General features: G+C 45.9%; 1 protein-coding gene across 2 annotated transcripts in view; it reads right to left on the bottom strand.

Moving 5' to 3' along the window:
• Positions 1-19,386, bottom strand: part of LOC134093414 (calcium-independent phospholipase A2-gamma-like) — a 19,690-nt gene continuing 304 nt past the window's right edge. The window contains exons 1-10 of one of the 2 annotated variants that reach the window (XM_062546463.1): positions 19,023-19,135; positions 17,630-18,844; positions 16,569-16,718; positions 15,077-15,228; positions 14,716-14,810; positions 12,858-13,029; positions 12,624-12,681; positions 12,238-12,432; positions 3,874-4,069; positions 1-2,148 (exon numbers count right to left, since the gene is read on the bottom strand). In XM_062546463.1, coding sequence (XP_062402447.1) covers positions 1,877-2,148; positions 3,874-4,069; positions 12,238-12,432; positions 12,624-12,681; positions 12,858-13,029; positions 14,716-14,810; positions 15,077-15,228; positions 16,569-16,718; positions 17,630-18,763 — 2,424 coding nt within the window. In that variant the 5' untranslated portion in view covers positions 18,764-18,844; positions 19,023-19,135 and the 3' untranslated portion in view covers positions 1-1,876. Of the gene's footprint in view, positions 2,149-3,873; positions 4,070-12,237; positions 12,433-12,623; positions 12,682-12,857; positions 13,030-14,715; positions 14,811-15,076; positions 15,229-16,568; positions 16,719-17,629; positions 18,845-19,022; positions 19,136-19,386 lie in introns of those variants that run through there. The other variant, XM_062546462.1, reaches the window with a different exon arrangement.

Genomic DNA, 19,386 nt, shown 5'->3' with positions numbered 1-19,386 from the left:
TCAAAGGTAAAATTTTAATGGATACACACTCTTCACATGGCAGGTTGAAGGGCATGGAAAATCAATCTGGCTGGCAAAACTAAAAACAAACCTTTAATGATTATCACCATCATATTGCTTTCAGTCCAACAAGATCATTACAAGAACAGCAGAATATGTACTTTGTCCTTAGTTAAAACATCAACCTTTTGTGCATTATTATTTTTTACTCCATAAAAGTCTTTAGTAGCTACAGTCCCTGACAGTTCTTGATAAACCAAAAACCAATAGGTAGCAGCATATACCCCAGTCAAAGTTCAGAGGCCTGTGGACACACAAAGACGCACTTCACGACTGGGTAAGGTTGAGAATCTGGGCACAAGAGGTGTCACTGGATAAAAGTGCTTGCTTAAATGTTCCCTAAGAGTTATCTACAGTGAATTCTCTATTCAAATTTATTGCACCCAAAACCAAAACATCCAAAAATTTGTAGTCAGGAAAGCAGGAACTAACTTTTGCTAAGAAATCTAGGCTACAAGAAGCACTAACAATAAATATCTGCAAATGATCACAACTTGACTTTGAAACTATCATTCCTATGATTAACGCAGTCAATGAACACTGTGAATACTACTAATGGAATCACTGCATCATATCTTCTCTATATACACACATTTTCAATACTGTGGGTGTACACAGCAGTCCCTGTGTTGTAGTCCGATCATTGTTCAATATTATCTGAACTGCACAAATCAAAAACAGGCAACCACATACAGCAAATGTAGCAAAGGGTCAACTCAGAACAGTCTTTTATCACGATTTGCCACCTACACTTCTGTTTCTTCTGCTAAAAGAAATGCATGCACATATTGCATGTGGAGATTCCTTGAGCAGTTAAATCTCATCCACTTTGACAGTGTATCGCTATCAGATCATTAAATCCACGTTATGTTGCCTAAATAAATTATCAAACGAGTCCAACATTTACAGCTTTGCCTTTAACTGTAAGCACCACATTCCATCATCTTTGGTTGAGCCAAAGGATTTAGAGAGATTCTACAAGTCAAGTCTACAATTCTGGGATCTACACCTAACATGTATCCTCAGACGCAATCAAGTAAAATCATGTCATCCTAAAGCTAATACGACTTTCCTTACCCTCAAATCCTGTAGATATAACTGACAGTGTTCAAGTAAATATTGTGACACGCATTATCATCTAAAACAACCATCTGCAGCTATTCCTTTTTTCATACTCTAAAATCAAATGATGAATAAATATGAGCTGAGGTTAAAGTGGTTGTGGTTATGTACTTCAAATCAGAATGCTTTAAAAAAATAAGTGCTTACTTGGCACTTACTCTTGACAGTACCTCGATACAGTTGTTACCACGACATCTATGTTCAGTTCAAGGAGCACCTCAGTGGAACATGTGCAGTCAGTGAAGCTGCTGCAGCCGCCTCTTCTGCAGCTGCCTTTGAAATTCAAGTCCGTCCATATCTGCAGCACACCCCCTCCCCTCCCCTCCCCTTCCCATCCCCCAGGTGGGATTGTAGCACTCGGACACAGTAATGAGGACGCCAAAGCTCCTCGTGTTCAATTAGCTAGCAACTCACTCGAGTTGAAATAATGAATACATAAATACACTACCTGCTAAGGTAAAGATAGCTTTGCACTGCACCTTTAAGAGTCTTTGTAGAGGGTCCAGGAGACCTGTGTTTTTTAGCTCAGCACAGTGTAGCCAACATAACGATGGCATGCGTTACATCCTATTAATGCTAGATTTCAGCTTAGACTACGGTGACTTTAGAGTGTGTGGGTTATCATGCTCGGTGCAGGGTGATTATGGCTGGAGGTGATGATTTGTGGTGGAGTTAAAACGGCCGAGAGAAGGTTCTAGAGTCTGGAGAAGGGCACGTAGTCGTACATGTCCACCTTGAGCTTGGCCCAGTCGCCCAGGCGCTGCGCGGGGCTCTTGTCCCGCGTGAGGAAGCGGGCGGCCTTGCGGAGCTTCTCCTCGTTCCGCTCCAGGTAGCGCAGGCCCTCGGCCTGCAGCAGGCTGAGCTTCTCCTGCCGGCTCTCGTCGAGGCTGATCTCCTCGGGCATGTGCGGGTTGAAGCGGAAGTAGGTGTTGGCCGGCAGCAGCTCGTCCAGCATGGTGTGCACCTCTGGAGGGAGGGAGGGAGAAGGGACAGCAGAGGGTGTGGGAAACAATGTGGAGCTTTCACACAGGCTTCAAGTTGTTCAAAACTTTACTGATGGTTTACTCAGATAAGACCATTCCGTACACCCTGCTGTCCAAACACAGGCGTTCACGCTGCGTTTCTCCATTTCGCTAACTGCCACATTTTCAGACCGACAGACAAAAGCAGTTAGACTGCTCCACAGGCACATACGCACACCAAATAAACAAATCTCACAAATTAGTGACATTTCCAGAGTGCCTGCTTTTAACACAAAGCCCACGGTGGGCCAATGTGCAAATAATCAAGAGTTAAACTATTCAGCTCTAATTAAACAAGATTTCCCCTCACAGCATAATTAAGCAAATTACATAAACACTTTGACAAGTACATTTTAATGGTATCAAATTGAAAACAAATTGAAAACCCAAAGACACAAATGCTTGTGTATTTCCTTTTGGGGTCATTTCTTTTCAATCACGCATAGAGACACACACAGACACACACAGACAGACACACAGACAGACACACACACACAGACACACACACACGTGATATTTCAGACCACACAGAGAACAGCGAGTGTCTCCAGCGCTGCATAAAGTGGCGTCTGAGCCGGGCCAGAGGTGCTGCTGTTTGTGGCCCGTGAACTGAGACCGGCCACCAGCAAGTCCAAGCCCCTCACCTGCTCTCGCCTTACATCTAGGGTCACCGATCCAATCACGGCACGGTCATCCGTGGCAGAGCGGTGACCACTCCGACCGCCGCCGGCGCTGCCTCCTCGGGAAATCTTCTGCCTAATCACGCACTAAATGACCCTCGACAGCAGGAAATCCACTCCACTCGCTGAAAAGCCCCCAGCCAACGACGCTTGGGGGCATCATATGTCCAGTAATTGCTCCTTGATTACAACCTGCCCTATAGCCTTTTCCTCTTGAAGGATACACGGATTAGTTCCATGCTAACATCTCAAATCAGGATGTCGTGACTTGAGCTCTGCTACAAATCAAGAGTTAGGGATGTGATGTGAGGAGTGCACACGTGAGAGGCTGTTGAGCTGGATCTGTGGGTGTTGGCACACAGAGACAGTCAGACAGAGACAGGAGAGACGCAACCTCCTGCCTCCACACTGGCCCTCGACTGAGAGATGGGAAATGAGTGGGAGCCCTTGCATTCTGCTGTGTGGTCTCAGAGTGCTGCTGGGCCTGGGCACACCAGAGAGAGAGAGGCAGAGAGAGGAGAGAGAGAGAGAGAGGCAGAGAGAGAGGCAGAGAGAGAGAGAGAGAGAGAGAGAGAGAGAGAGGCAGAGAGAGAGTGAGTGAAATATAGAAAGAGAAAAAGACCGAAAGAACAAAAGAGAAAGAGAGAAAAACAGAAAGAGAGAAAGCGGGAGACAGAGGGGGACCTCTGCAGAGATGGCGAGGGAGAGAGGGAGGCCAAATCTGGCCCGGGAGTGTGTTAAGCTGCGATTTATAAATAACTCCCGTGATTACGCAGCGGGGGAGCAGTTTAATCCCAAACTCAGGAAGTCCGAGCCGAAGGCACACACACAGACACACATAGAGACACACACAGACACAAACACACACAACTGGGTCAAACTTTACTCGGCTGTTTTTCAGCTGAGGTGCAAGGACATGTCTCTATTCACGCTGCGCGGTGGCGCGTATACCGCCACGCCCTGGCCGGCGTCGTTTTCCGCTCACCCACCTTCGGTGTCGGTGGCGCTGCTGATGATGTTGGTGAGCTTGGTCTTGAGGCTGGTGTGGGTGGCGTTGTTCTTGCCCACCGTCTCGAAGCGCCCGGTGCCCAGGGAGACGACACACTGCAGCGGGGTCTTGGGCCAGAGGCACCTGCACTCGTGGATGGCCAGCGCGGTGGGGTTATTGATCAGCAGCCCTCCGTCCTGCGCAGAGAAAAGAGGGAAACTACTCAAAACACAGAGCACAGCAGAGGCTGCCTCCTCAGCAGTTTATATGGAAGAGGAGCCACTGGAGACCATAAACAAGCTTCGGTGGAATGTCACTTGTAACACACGAGTTTTTGTTTTTACAAAATTGCTCAACATTTCAAAATACTGCGGTTGAGCCAAACATTCTGGTGTGTCTCCAGAAGAAGCTAACTCTATTCAGCCCGTCACAGGCCAATATTCAGGAGCCGCACATAAGGCATACTTGCCTCGCTTCACACTTGATTTTGCATTGACGGTTTATGTCTTGCCATCAGCAGCCCCCCCGCCCCCGAAGTAAACAGTGGAAAATGCGACAGCGCCCCGGAATGCTGGTGTTATTTTGCTGTGTGAATCCCAGCCACTGATGAAAGGAACTCTAACCCGGTGTTGTGCTCGTGTGCCAACACTTCACGGTCTGTGCGAGGGAAAGAGTCCGCATTAAACATGAAGCGCATCGCACTTCACATCGGCACTCTGCTATCTGCTCACTTCAGTGGCGCACCCCTGCTGTGGCCCCGTCTTGGAGAGCGACCTCAAAGGCAACCCCCGGCTCCAGAGGGTGGGCCGAGATGCAGACGACAGTAATATGTGCAACAATACAGCACAACATCTGCATGTGTGTGACTACAACGACACAATAACACACAAAAATATTCCTATAGTCTAAAAGTCGTTCGATTTGACACTGTATGAGAGTGTTGATTGATTAATGAAAAAAAATATAAAATTCAAAAGCAATGTACTTAATGCTACTAGGGTAATAACTTCCATTATCCCCCACTGGGGATCTTTTAAAAGACCCTCTTGATTTTCACAGACGAATTCAGCAGCCGCAAATTGCTACTTGATACCGCTAAGTAGAACTGCACCCACCACCCTCAGTGGAATGGAGGGACATTCTGAGTAGGCAAGAGTGCTTTCGGTCTTAAAAATACAGAAAGGGGGCAAGTTCATTAATTGCAGTGTGAACAAGGCCCGCTAGTGACAGCGTATAAGAGAGATAGAGGGGAGAAAAGGTGATGAACGAAAGAGCGCAAGAACAAGCGAGAGTGAGACACAGAAAGAGAGAGAGAGAGAGAGAGGAGAGAGAGAGAGAGAGAGAGAGAGAGAGAGAGAGAGAGAGAGAGAGAGAGACGAGCAGACAGAGAGATGCCTTAAGGGGTTCCTGGCCCCATCTTTTTCTCTCCCTGCTCAAGCATGGCTGGGGTGTAATGAGAGAGGCCCCATGCGCAGATCGATGTGCGGCTGGTGAGCTCAGCTGCAGGCCTCCACGCAGCGGGCCACGGCCAGGGGCTCTTCATCACGCTGGAGCAGCGTCTGGCCTGAGAAATGGAGTCACCGCCTCCAGGTTCTCATGGGGTGGAAGAGTGGAAGGGGGGGGGGGAAACGAGGCAGAATTGAAAACGATGGGTCTGATGGGGGCAGGGGAGGCAATAACATTGATGAACCCCCGTCTGATGGCATCGGAGCGCAAATAAATTTGGCTCTTAAGAAGAGGCCCGCCTCTCAATTTGATCCCCATCTTGGGCTAAAGATTGGAGCATGTGGTTTCCAATTCCTGAGAGATGAGACCCAGCCAAGATAAGAGAGCAACACCACCACTTTCCCTGCCTGTTGCCTCTACACAGATATTGTGGGGTGGTCATGGAATACGGTATTGCACAATGACTACTGAGGTGGAGAAAAAGTGCAACTGTACAAATATAATCCAACAATAGATTTATCCACTCATTTCAGCTTTAATCCTAATCACCATCTCAATTAAGCCTCTTAGCTTTTAATGAGTTTTCTTTCTAATAAGTCACAGAAGCATGCAGCTACTGACCAAAATAAAAAGCATTTTGTTGAGTGCTGATCTGTTTTAAGCGACACAGCAATTGCTCTCCATTTTGTGTGAATTATTCAACACAGATCCCAATCATTTTAATGGAGAGACTGCACTCTTGTGCAGAAAGCCTCCAACATACCACTCAGTCATTAGGACTCCAGCCCGAGGAAAAGTCTGCCGCAGCCGTCACTCCTGAGGCAGCGGGTTGCTGAGGTGACGTTTGCGTCGCCGTACGCCCGTGACTCTCCTGCCCGTCTGAGCGAGCGGTGGCGGTGATTCACCAGATGGGCCGCGGCTTGGTTTTCCGGCTAATGGGGAATCGTGGGAGAGGGAGACGAGGGCACCGGGAGCGGGCGACCTCCTCCGCCAGAATGACAAGCACTCGGAGCATCGCTTATCCCTCTCCTCAACCGTCACTCTGTGGCCTAAATTGAATGGGGGCTTTGGGGCTGCATTTAAGGCCGGTTTGGGGACAAACCCTGATGGAAAAGGCAAGCAGCAGAGTCAATGTCCTCTTCATGGGGAGGCAGAAAGGGGGCTTGTTGACAGGAGAGCACCTGTACCTGACTTTCCCAGCTCTTTAAGAAAACCTCAGAGCCTCAGACAACTGCACACGAGGCAAATGAGGGGGCTTTGCGAAACTCGATGTGACTAAACGAAAGTCTTACTGTCTAATGGCTGCTTGTCTACATGCAGCACATTCATTGAGATCAATAGCTCATTTGAGGAAGTCATTTCTGAACAGCTGCAAGATTAAAATGCGCCTCTGTGAGAGAGACACAGATGAAGGATGTGAGTAAACAAGAGAGAGACAGAGTGTCTGAGGTTTTACTCAGTGACTTTTTGATAGCGTCTTTGATAGAACTCATAACAATGTGGCCCTTGGCTGTCTTTTTTGGCACATTTTTATCTTTCCTTCAGGGATCCATAACTGGACAGCAGCCACTTGCTTTACACGAAGGGCTGCTCTTCGCAGACTACGGCATATTAGGATGGAAGTGGCAGAGTTTAGGGGGTGAGGGTTAACTTTGAAACAATGATCTACTTAGGGTAATCTGCACAAGTGTTTGGCAAACACAGAAACCTCGACCTAAGCCGCCCATCAAACTCTCAGCATGACACAGGTCATAGGTGGTTTCCTTCCAAGGGGATTTGCAGTCCTTACGCCACTCTCGCTTAAATGGTTGAGCAGCACAACCAAAACTCTGTACACTTGCGGGTCAGCATGCCTGAAAACATGTTAGCAAACCCTACTGAGGCATACTGCCACCACTGCTACCCACAGCTTGAGGCAAGTATGAGCCTTTGATACATTGCCTCAGATCCACTGCTATTTAGTGATAAAAAAAGAAAACATTCCACAAAAACAGAAAAAATAGGGCAGCAGAAGGAAACCACTGTGAATATCCTCCACCTTCCTCCTTGGACTAATTGCCGCCATAGACAGATCCTTGGCCTACCCCTCAGGCATTTACCAACGGTTCCATAATCAGCCTCTTTAATTTCCTCTGGTCTCACTAAAGCGAGATTTCAATTAATTAGGCTGTTTCACACTACACCTGTGGGACCCGGTTACAGCAGGAAGCTTCGGTCATTAAGATATATACTATGATCACTATGATCCATCCGACAGTACACGCTTCAAGAGTTTATGTTTAAACTAGTGTGGTTAGAGATGTCTCCGCTGGTAATTCACAGGAATTCAAGATGGACTTTTGTGGGATTATTTTAAAGTAAAATGCCTATAGACAATAGAACAAAATCAACGCATCTATATTTGCAGAAGCATCCTCCAGGAAATTCTAGCAATCCAGTCAACCCTGAAAAGACTTGAGGGGGGGGGGGGATGTGGCTTCGTTGACAGAGATGGAAAAGTGGGTGATGTTATCAGTGTGGCTGGTTGTCACTAATGAAAGCCATTTCATGGCTCAGGGTACATAATCGGCAGCAAACCCTGATAGCCAGCCAAGCCTGGAAGTGAGGAGAGCGCCTCTTCAACCGTCTCTCTCCCGCTCTCTATTTGCACCCTCCCCCCACCTCCCAACCCCCCCCATGTGTACAGAGAGGCCTCTTTGAGGTCTGGGGAAAAGGGCTTTGAGGAGGACCAATTACAGCACAAAGGACAGAGGTCTTCTCAAACCCACACCAGCGCCACTGCCCAACTCGAACCGTATAAAACTGAGCCTCCGTTAGCAATTAGTGCCTAACCTTTCCCTTCTCCCTTCATGCCTTTGGACTGAGCTTGGCAAAGAAAGGTTTGCCTACTGCCATGGTTTACAAAATGCTGAATGACCATTCCCAGGATCAGCTTTATATAATACAGCGATAATAGGATGTTTCTGCACAAAATCAAGCCATTGTTTGGGAACTTGAATTGGCTTGGCATGAATTTGTAAACACAAGGTTGAACCGCTTCTTAAGAACCAGACTTAACCTCATCAACCAAAATGCTGACATTCTGAGATGACAAGGGGCCTCCCTCGAAGGCCTCGCACAGATCTGATGAAGCACAGCTTCTCAAAACACATTCCTAGCAATCAACCCAAAGCTGTTTCTTCCAAAATGCCTAAGCATGATGGACATCCCAGGCTTGCGCCTTCTCATGACCGGAGGTCTCCACACCATATTATGCAATTACCCCGACGGCTTCTCCTTTGTAACCTTTGACCCTGGTTGCTAAAGGCTCGTAATGAGGTTCAAGTTGCCGTTCCGGCCACAGAATGGAAGAGGGTCTCATCTGCCTGAGATTGCAGCCACAGACATTGCCCTCAGGCAGGGAGAGGCAATGGTGGGCTGTGTTCTGGCCACCGTGGTGGGCTCTAACTCACAACATTAAAGCAGTGAATAATTTTTGGCTGTGTCGTCCAACTCAGACCAGGGAAGAAATCCACAGTCCCAGAGCCTTACGGCCGTCTTGCTAGCTCACATCATGTTGAAAACCAGGAAGTGCAGTTTTCCTTCAGACCTCAGCCACCAGTGCTGTCAAGCAAAAGTCCATTCATCACACATCACTTTCCAAAGAGAGCAGTATTTTAGAGAGAAACTGACTTCCCATTTGCACCAATTAGAGCTATTGCTCTGTGTAGTAGAAAACAGTCAAACAAAAAATCTGACACAGATCTCTACCAGTGGATGACAGGACATGATGCTCTGAGAGGCACAGTGAGCAGTCAATGTGGGCACTCATTTGAGAGTTTAGCGTCTCGTTAATTGCTCATACCGCCTTGATACATACACTAGTGCAACATCATCATACTGCCAAAGTACCTGCTCCGTTCATACAGAAACAAAAATGGCCCAAGATGGACACCTACTTGTACATATAACCTGTCCAATATCAAACACAACAGCTTTCTTAATTTGGCTCTCCTCAGACTGCTTCAAGTAATAGGAAACTGCCACCACATATTATGTGTATGATCTACTGATGAGTAATAGTAAGCCTGGGGACGCACTACAACCTGACATCATTCATTCACAACCCAAGAGCAAGGGCACAGAACCGTCCCGATTCCTCCGGGTTGCCTTGGCAGGCTCCATGGCAACCATTGAAATCCCGGCTTCTCCATGCAGGCCCTGGCAAGAGCTCAGTGCTTCACTTCCTCCAACCGCTGGTCATTCAGCATGGGCATTGGCGAGTGACTCGATTTATAATTCAAAATCACAACTTGGGAGCCAGTGAATGGACGTGGGCTTTTTTTCAACGGGATGCTGAACAATTACGGTGAAAAAAAAGGATGTTGAAAGAGATTGTTCAAAAAGTGTCACTCTACTGCACCATGGCCCATCCTTACTTAGGCAACAGAATAGGTTCAACTTCGCATTTATTAGACGCAGATGTTGAAAACAAGCTTTTTACACTTGACACAAAGGAGCCTTTATGGAGCACCAGATGGAAGCGGTACACTCTGTAGGCGACAGTGGAAAAGGCCACGATGACTCCCTCCACAGAGAATCCTTACATCATTGAGTCGACGATATGGCTATGGTTGGCTGGACCAGTGCCATTTTTTTTCAGGGAAGAAAGCCTTGGGGGGGGACACTGGATGAGGAGGACATGGAGCTTTTGCCTGTAAAGGGAACTTGCTGTCTTTCAGCGATGCCTACACCGCTGAGCTCAACGCCTGGGCAAGAAGGGAGGTGGCGTGGGAAGAGGGGGGGCAGTCAACAGCCGGCTGACATGCCAGCCTGAGCACCATGAATAAGAGGAGGAGGAAATGGAGGGGGAATTCAGCCTGGCAGAGGAGACGACACGAGGGGAGGGGGTCCGGAGGATGGGCAGAGGGATTCCTGGGAACTGCTCTCCCAAGATGTCTGTGTGTCATTCTCCTTGTGTCTTGTTTGTGAATGAGACGGCGGAGACATGTGAAAATCCTCACGCGAGATCATGCAACTGAGGAGCTGTAGGGACGGATTCAGCACAAACACTAGAGTTGCTCACAAAGTTCAGTCACAGTTTCACCATTTGGAAAACTGGCTGAATAGGGATTTGACTGTGAAGATGCTTTGTGTGAGCTCCATTTCACCACGGCATGCTTCCCTGTTCAAATGACATCTTTTGTGACAAACTTCATCACAACTTTGCTGTGTTCAAAATTTCACAAGCCCGATATGAGTCAATCATCTGTAGATTAAAAAAAAAAAAAAAAGATTTCACATGCATCTCTGGAAGAATTTGAGACAATGAGGCAGCAGAGATCTCTGGGAGACGGTTCTCCCTCCACACGGGAAACTCAGCATCAGGCATTCTCTTTCATTCCTCTAGAAAGAACTCCGGTACAGACAAGCACGCTGCTCCTCAATTAAAAGCACAGGCATACAGCACCCCCTCTTTGAAGTGCCACACACTTTCCAGTCGCTGAAGGAGAGCGCAGCCGGTAATTAACACATCATTAAGCATGTCTGGGTGAAGACTCCTACATGGAAGCCTGAGTGATGGCATATATTTGGTTCCTGTTCCTCAATGTCCAGTGGCGCAGTACAAACAGACAAATAAACAAACCATTTAATGCGGTGCAATGATGAGCAACAATCAAATTCGCCTGTAAAAAGCACTCAGACTCTCAATATTTTCCCGTCTTTCCCATTTCTCCATAACGAGCCGTTGTAGTTTACTGCCAGTAAATAATCGGTGAGCTTCTATTGATCTGTAAAATGCATCGGAGTGGTAAGCTCCATCCCATTGGTTAATTAAGGCCAGGTGGATTATGTTAAGTGTTCGACTCCATCCCTTCAACAGCAAGATAACATCCTGGAAATGCATGCTGACAATGTAATCCTGGGCTCCATTACTATCATCCTGCTGATGGGTCTAGTCATGTTCCAGTGATAATGACTCTTCAGAGCCAAACCATACGTCATGTAGAGCATCAGCAATTTCTCAAGGACTTCCATAAGATAAGCATCATAAACCGTTCACATGAATTTTATTGAAATAAATAAATACATACATTGTATGCATGTGTGTGTGTCGTGTGTGTGTGTGGGTGTGTGTATATATATATATATATATATATATATATATATATATATATATATATATATATATATATATATATAATTATTATTATTTCTTTATTTTTTAATCATTTAGGTTTTAGCACTCAAACCGCTTTCAGGAATAAATGGAAGTTTGTTGTCCGACCCTTCGGGTGATTCAGACATGATGTTAACCTGCAGACCTACAGTATGTGTAAATTACATACACGCACATTACAAAATACTGCAGCCGGTTGCACCAGTTGAATGTAAGTTCCATCTTACGTTGAAGTTTACGAGCTACTAAAATTTAACGGGTTGCACCATGCAAAATACCGTAGTTTCAACTAAACACTAAATTATGACTTAAATTACACACTAACTTACACCCCTTTTCCCTAAGGTGTAAGTCATAAGAAGTAAGTCATAAGGCAAGTCATAGGAAAGAAAGTCATATTAGAGAGAGTTACCGTAACCTTCACTAGCTATCCTCTGCGGTAGCCCAAGCTATGTTAGGCCAACAATATTCCCAAAGCACATACAACAAAATAAATTCTGTTATTTGAAAATACAGTGCTATTTTATTCCATACAACAAAGTAATTGCGGAGGGAGTCAAACTTAAATGCGGTATGTTAACGTTAAAGTTAACAACGCAAAAGCTGTGAATCTGTGTCGCTTGGAGTGAATTTTAACCACAGGTTCTTTGTTTCGTTCAGATACAGCTCTTCATTAATTGTCTGAAAGCGCTTTCAGAAAGCTTCTCTCCCCCTCCCCTTCCCTAAATGCTTTACAGTGAGGGTCAATTAGGTGCCTACCTGATGTAGGTCACCACCCAGGCCGAACTCCTGGAAGTAGCCCGGTGCAGCCGATGAGGCACGGATCGCCTGCCACAGCTTGTACTGGCAGCCCCCTCGGTAGTGGGAGCGGACACCTGGGGGCATGCTGTAGTTCCGGAACACATAAGCCTTCAGGGGGGTCCCACGATTAACCACGGTGCTCACTGCTGACAACTGGAGGGGTACAGCAGAGCACAGAGATCACTGGAAGTCTCAGATTAGACAAACACTTCCGTCTGAGAACTTCAGAGCTCCTTCCAAATAAGAACCATGAGGATGTGTTTTAAGATGAAAGCAGCAATCTTTTGTCAGCAACGTCAACAAAACCTACAAACACAGTTTCAGCTTCATAAATCAATTCTCACCTTTGGGCAGTCAGGGTTCCTTGCAGTTTCCACCATGAGATCCAAACCCAATTTTTCTCTGTGAAAGGAACAGTGGGGATGAAATGCAGCACTCTGGAAACAACTTCGTAGCAAAATCAAATGATAGTGACGATGATAAATACATTTTATGTTATTGGATTCATTGATGTAGTGTTCTAAAAAGAGTTATTTTCAGTTACTGGATTGACGAAAGCTAAGGCTGGCTTGACTCACTTGAGAATGTTCTCCCAGATCTGACTGTCATAGAACGCATGGCTCCAGACCATCTTCCCTGTTCCTACTATGACATTCTGTTTGAAGACATCAGAACCCAGCTTTCTGTAGAGTTCTTCACATTCGCTCAGTGGCATCCGAACCACAGCCAGCAAAAAGCCCAGGATAGCACCTAAGGACACACACACATACACACAAACAATTATTGAGAAATCACCTTTTCAGAGTAGCACAGGCAAATCTACTTCCCCATTTGCCACCTGGTCATTCAAGCTCCAGGGATGAGGGCTGGAGGCTTAGGATGCAATAACAATGGGAACCATAATTGTCTCATGAACACACTGCGAGGACATTAATTCTATTGCAATTCCCCCAATGGGTGGGATTAAAAACAGCTCCCATACATTACATGGTTGCTACTCCCGTACAACGACCACTAAGCACAGAATTACAAAACACCACTCTGCTGCTCTTAAAGCAGCCGCCTTTATAGCCACTGGAACGGGTTATGCTCTTCATTGGCAAGAGGGATAAAGGCAACACATGAGTCATCCATCATGGGCTGCCACTGCCTCACGTGTCATGGCCGCCTGCCCCTGAATGGATTGCAGCAGACGATTAACTCGCTGCCATTATCTGGTCCCCCCCCCCCCCCCTTTCCCCAGGTATTTCTGCAAAAAGGAATTACAAAGTCTAAGAGGGGCATATCCTGCTGCCTTTCCAGGTCAGATCCCCAGGAGATCTACATGTTATGTGAAGGGTGGTGGCAGGACCCCTCACTGGGCAAGGAGCAGCCCAGGAGCCTAGCAGGGAGAGAGAGGAGAGAGAGAGGAGAGGGGAGGGGAGAGAGAGAAGAGGAGGAGAGAGAGAGGAGAAGAGGAGAGAGAGAGAGAGAGAGAGAGAGAGAGAGAGAGAGAGAGAGAGAGAGAGAGAGAGAGAGAGAGAGAGAGAGAGAGAGAGAGAGAGAGAGAGAGAGAGAGAGAGAGAGAGAGAGAGAGAGGAGAGGGGCAGAGGAGAAAAAGAGAAAAGGGAAAATAGAGAGGAGGATGGCCAGCATGATAAAGAAGACAGAAAGGCGACCAGCATGATGATAGCGCTCAGACAGATGTGTCCCAGATGTGCGTTCAATGCTCACCCACAAAGATTACACACAGGGACCAACTCTTTCAAAGGCCGCACTACAGACTTACAAAAAGGTCAGGCCAACTGGTACAACACAAGGGCCAAATGATAGCTTCAGAAAAATGACAGAAGTTATCTTCAATTCTGACAACCCCTCATTTCCTTCCCATCTTTGTCAAGCAATTTCAGTTCACTTGAAGCAGAGTTGGTAAAAAGAAAATACACAGTGCCCCCCAGTGGCCAAATAAAGCAGCTCTGCAAATGGCAAAAGATCATGTAGGAGATGATCACGTTGAATTGAAAATTTCCCGATAAAAGTGATTCAGAGGTAAGTTGAGAAGATGCATTTTAAAAAACATACACTACATACAGCATTTTAATTAAAGTCTAAATAAACAAGTGTCGAACCAATTTCCAAAATCGACATTTTTATAAACTAAACATGAATGCATTCTGCCATCAGGACTGTGCAACTTGGAATACAAAGCACTCATCATATTTAATGAAACAAAAACCCGAAAGTAACGCATAAAAGCTTTAGAGGCTTTGGTACTCAAATGGCCATACGGCCCTGACAGCATGCATAGGTCTAGAGATTAGGGTTTCCACTCAGTGCTGACGTGACAGTGGCCTCAAATGGGTCACTGGGAGGAGGATTCATCCAAGGTCAGTGAAGAGTTATTTTCCAGTACGTGCCTGTGTGTGTGTGTTTGTGTAACACATATGTGCAACATACCTGTGCTGACACCACAGATGTAATCAAACAGCTGGTAAATGGGTTTTCCTGTGAGGGCTTCCAGTCGGAGTAACGTCTGCAGGGCAATGAGCCCCCTGGGGTAAACAGAGGCACACAGACACAGACACACACAGTGAAGTACATGCCATGAGTGTGTAGTACATGCCATACAGTACACTTTTACAATTTCCAACTGCTGAGAGTCTACAGGCCGGGGCCCACCGGACACATGCGTGGCGTGGAATGACGTGATGCAACAAGAAAAAAATGACCACTCCATTGTTTTTAACGGCGCAAAGAGCAAGGCAGACTAGAAACGTCGGTCTTACACCAAACACGCAGCGCTACAGTATGTGCCTACCTTGTGCCCCCTCCATCGATGGACAGCACCCGTATGCCCCGCCCTTTCACCGGGTCGATGTAGCCAACCAGAGCCAGGGCCTGCCTGACCGCTGCCTGCAGGGCGGGGTCTGTGGCCTGACGGAGGCGCAGCAAGCATGGGATGGCCTTCTCCTGCGGGCCACAAACCACAGCACCGTCAACACCTCCAGCTCTCACAAATGGGTATAGAAATTCCCCGCATATAAGCCGCAGGACAGTGTTTTATGCAAGTTAAAAGAAGCAAAACCATATTAACACCATATTAACTGGCCCCTGTACTAACCTCATAACTGAAGAAATTTTGCAAAATCAATGTATAAGCCGCGGCTAATAGTCAGAAAATTACGGTACAAATTATACACTGTGGTAGACACTCATCAAAAAGGTAGAATCAGAATGTCACAACAGAGAGTTTATGATAAGGTCATCTTACACTTTTTAAGTTTAGAATACACTTCAAATATTGAATACACTATACAAATATTCTGCCCACCTCTGGCATTATGGGTTGGCCTACAGTGCACTACGTACACATAATACTGCATCATTTACTGATGATACGTTTGATGTAGGTAAGATGCATATTGCATTATTCAGAATTGTGTGATACAGTATGTTTAGGCCATGGTATCTCTAAAGCCAAAGGCTAAATGTACAGAAGGCTGATAAAACATATACATGCACCAGAGATAAGTGGTTTCTTAGAGACATTACATCTTGGGCCAACATCAGCCTTACAAAGTCCAGCACCAGATAAGCATATTGACAGTAGGGATTTGAATGAGCTTAACTCACTCTACATGAAAAAAATGCTTTCTGGGATTTTCAGTGCAAAGAAAAATACCATGAATAACTGAGAGACTGTATAATGACATAGTCCAAAGCATATTACCCGTCCATCACTCACACCTACGAGTCTTTCAGAACATTGACATGCAGAGGTGGAATCAGTTCACCACTGGAAAAATCAAACTCACTACATCTTTTGTATATTAAACAAAAAGAAAAAAATTATTAAGACATTCAAGGTCAAAAGCAGCAATGCCACTTCAGAGAGAACAAACGCCACTCAACAGTGCAGCCATGCAGATAAGAGCCACCTCACATCTATTCCCACAACACCACCGAGCGCTGACATTTGAGAAGGCATCTGACAGTGTCACACCACACCAGTATAAATAACATTAACACATAGTCCTACTCTTCCCTCACCGGTGGGGTGCTCAACAATGCTTTCACAACACTTGCAAAGTCCAACAATAGTACCAAACAACGTCTTCCACGCTCACGTTTCCTGATAAAAAATGGTCCTGACAGAATAACCGGTGTGAAGAGTTTGGCATAAACATGATAATACTGTACATGACGGTCTGGTGTGGTGTTCTGTCTGGGTTCATTCATAGGTGTGACATGGAAGGTTCTGCCATTTTGCATTTACACTTAGTCATTCAGCATTCATGCTAGCGTCATACCTTAACTGCCACTACTCTTGTCTCTGGGAACTCCATCAGGTGGTAGTTGAGGTCCTCCACCCGGCTGATGTAGATCCGTACATCAGTTGCTCGGTGCAAAGCTCGAACTAGTGCTCGGGTCCGATTGTCCACACTCACCCTTGCAATGATCTGTAAGAGGTATACACAACACAACCCAGTTACTGTGAGACACTGGGACATTCAGAACCCAGTCAAGGGGAATTACTAGGGAAACAAGGGGAAACAAGCGGTCTTATGTTTGTGACAGCCTTTTGGTTAATCCATTACATGTATCGGATCATTACTAAAATAACCCAGCACCTCCTCATTCCGGCCTAACTTATGGTTTACACAGCCTAATTAGAGACATGACTTCATGTGACTTTGGGAAATGTAGGCCAATGTCATATCAGTATTTAGAGGCAACACAGCAGAGGATAAAGAGTTCACATTTTGTTTTGGTCTGAGAATAACAGACAGAACAAGTATAGTTTGCAAATATTTCCCGTCAAGACAACGGAAAATAAAGACTGGCTACATGGTTAATATTACATTAAATGTTGTGGAGTTTTGTCAGTTTTAATAGTGTGTGAATGAGCACTCACTCAACATGTTTATCTATTAAAAATACTAAAATAAGAACATTTTTAGTCATCAATTGTTTTATTCATGAGTCATTTTCATTCTCATATAAAAAGTCTATCTTATCTGAATGAATAATAGGAGTCACCCTAAATATATTCCAAGGTATAGCCATGATGCCCATGGTTTATTTTTAAAGCAAGATGAATGAATCAGTCCTACCATATGACCAAACGTCACGTGAGGATTATTTAACTCTTGCTGGCAAACCATCTATGGCATGTAACAACCATAGATTTTGCCTTCCTTTAAGTCCAACGAATATGCTACTGAGTAATGTTACAGTGTCTTGCTCTGAAGTATTGTGATTCTGTGAATGTTCTTGATTGGCATGTGTAAGAAAATGTTTAAGAGCTAGTTTGACAGCAAATTCACATTTAAATACACACTGCTGTCTATGGCATGTTTCGATCACTTACCCTCTCTCTCTGCAAGAGAAGCCTTTTGGCCTTTTCTTCGGCAGCCTTCTGTTCCTTGTTCTCAACCACTTTCTTCTCGTTAACATCATCATCTTTTGTGGAAACGTCCTTCTCAGCTTCGACAGCTTTCGCCTCTGTGCGAAACTTAGGGACAAGGGGGGCAATGTAATTCCCCACAAAGGCTTGAACCGTGGGTGCTGAATAGGACAGGTAGTGGCTTAGGCCTTTCTTGGGCGATGGCGGGGTGCTTGGAGAGGCAGGATTGATCTGGGTGGGAGATGATGGTGTGTGGTCCCTGTTTTGGTCTGCGTCCTCAGTAGTAGGTTGGTGAAGGCCATCTCCAAGTTGAAGCTGCTTTCCTCCAGGGTCTGTTGCTCCCTTTGTGGTGCTACCAAAGTATGTGTTGATATGATGAGCTAAATAGTTGTAGGTATCATCCAAGTTGACCGCAAATGTTCCAGGATGAAAAAGTGGAGTGGCTGGTTTAGGGGCAACCTTGCTCTTGGAGCTGATGACTGTATTGCGATGAGGAGGCCTGTTAGTTCCGTAAGCTTGAGCAGGTGAATCTCCAGGAGGCCTTGGCCTCTTCTCCTCCTCTTTGTGGTCAATTGCAGCAGCAACTGTGACAGTCGGTTGAGGGGGAACAGCAGTGGAGGGTGGAGGGACAGAGGGAGTGGGGGCAGATGCTACGCTACCCTTCTCCACCACCGGTACCTCTTGGGCCGGTTTGAGCCGTGCTATCTTGGCAAGGAGGTCCGACTGGGTCCCGCTCACTGCCTTTGAGACCGACTCCAAAGTGGTCTTTATACGTGACATGCGGTGACTCAGATCGGCGGATCCGCTGAACCCGGATGTGCTGAAGTGGGTGAAGCTGGGGTACAGACCAAATCTCTGTCTGAGAGAGCTAGCTTTGCAAAGCCATCCCTTGCGTACTCGGCTTTTCAGGATCTGGGTGTGCTTCCAGCTGAGGCGACTAGCTCTGTGACCAAAGTGGCATTTTGCATGAGGCCTATGAAATGGGTTTAGAGCAGGGGAAATTGCAATGGTCAGGGGCCTCTGGCCTTGTGTGTGCCACAAGTGAACAGCCCTGTTTAGAGAAAACACACAGGTATCCGGAACACATCTAAAAGTCATGTCTCACGATCTTTTGGGGGCAGTATAGCCTGTGGTGTTCTTGTAACCACAAACATCATTGTTCCAACTGAATCAATCCATCTGGGGAAAAAAAACAGAAAAAAACATTTACAGATTAGCATCATACACTACATTCAACAGAATCAATGGACATTGACATATGTGAAATAGGCTAGTCTCCACAAAAGGAGCCACAAGTGCATGGAGTCTAGATGAAAGAATGACGTGTAAATAATAATTAGGCGTTGCCTGACTTAACGTTGCATAATCGAAGCACCTGTCATCCTTGTAGAAGAGCTTAACCAAGTTAACCGTTAAGTCCACAAACTTTGATGGCGGGATTGAGTTCATGACTGAACAGCACCTGCGCTCTGTCGGTTTACATACAACAACACTAATAACATTACAAAATAATTTAGATGCACGGCATTTCTGTACAATTTGACTAGTAACATATTTTCTTACAGCTGTAATGCTAACTAGATTGTAGCAGAGCAACACAACATAGAGCTACAAGCTAACGTTAACGCACACAGCTGTTGTTGTTGAGAATAAATAGCTAATTTACGGTAACGTTATTGTTAATGTTTATGACTGTGAAGATTACTAACGTTGGATGACTA

Source organism: Sardina pilchardus, chromosome 10, assembly GCF_963854185.1.
Source record: "Sardina pilchardus chromosome 10, fSarPil1.1, whole genome shotgun sequence".
Taxonomy (NCBI): domain Eukaryota; kingdom Metazoa; phylum Chordata; class Actinopteri; order Clupeiformes; family Clupeidae; genus Sardina; species Sardina pilchardus.
The sequence above is the reverse complement of the archived record's forward strand: the minus strand, read 5'-3'. Positions and strand labels throughout refer to the sequence as shown.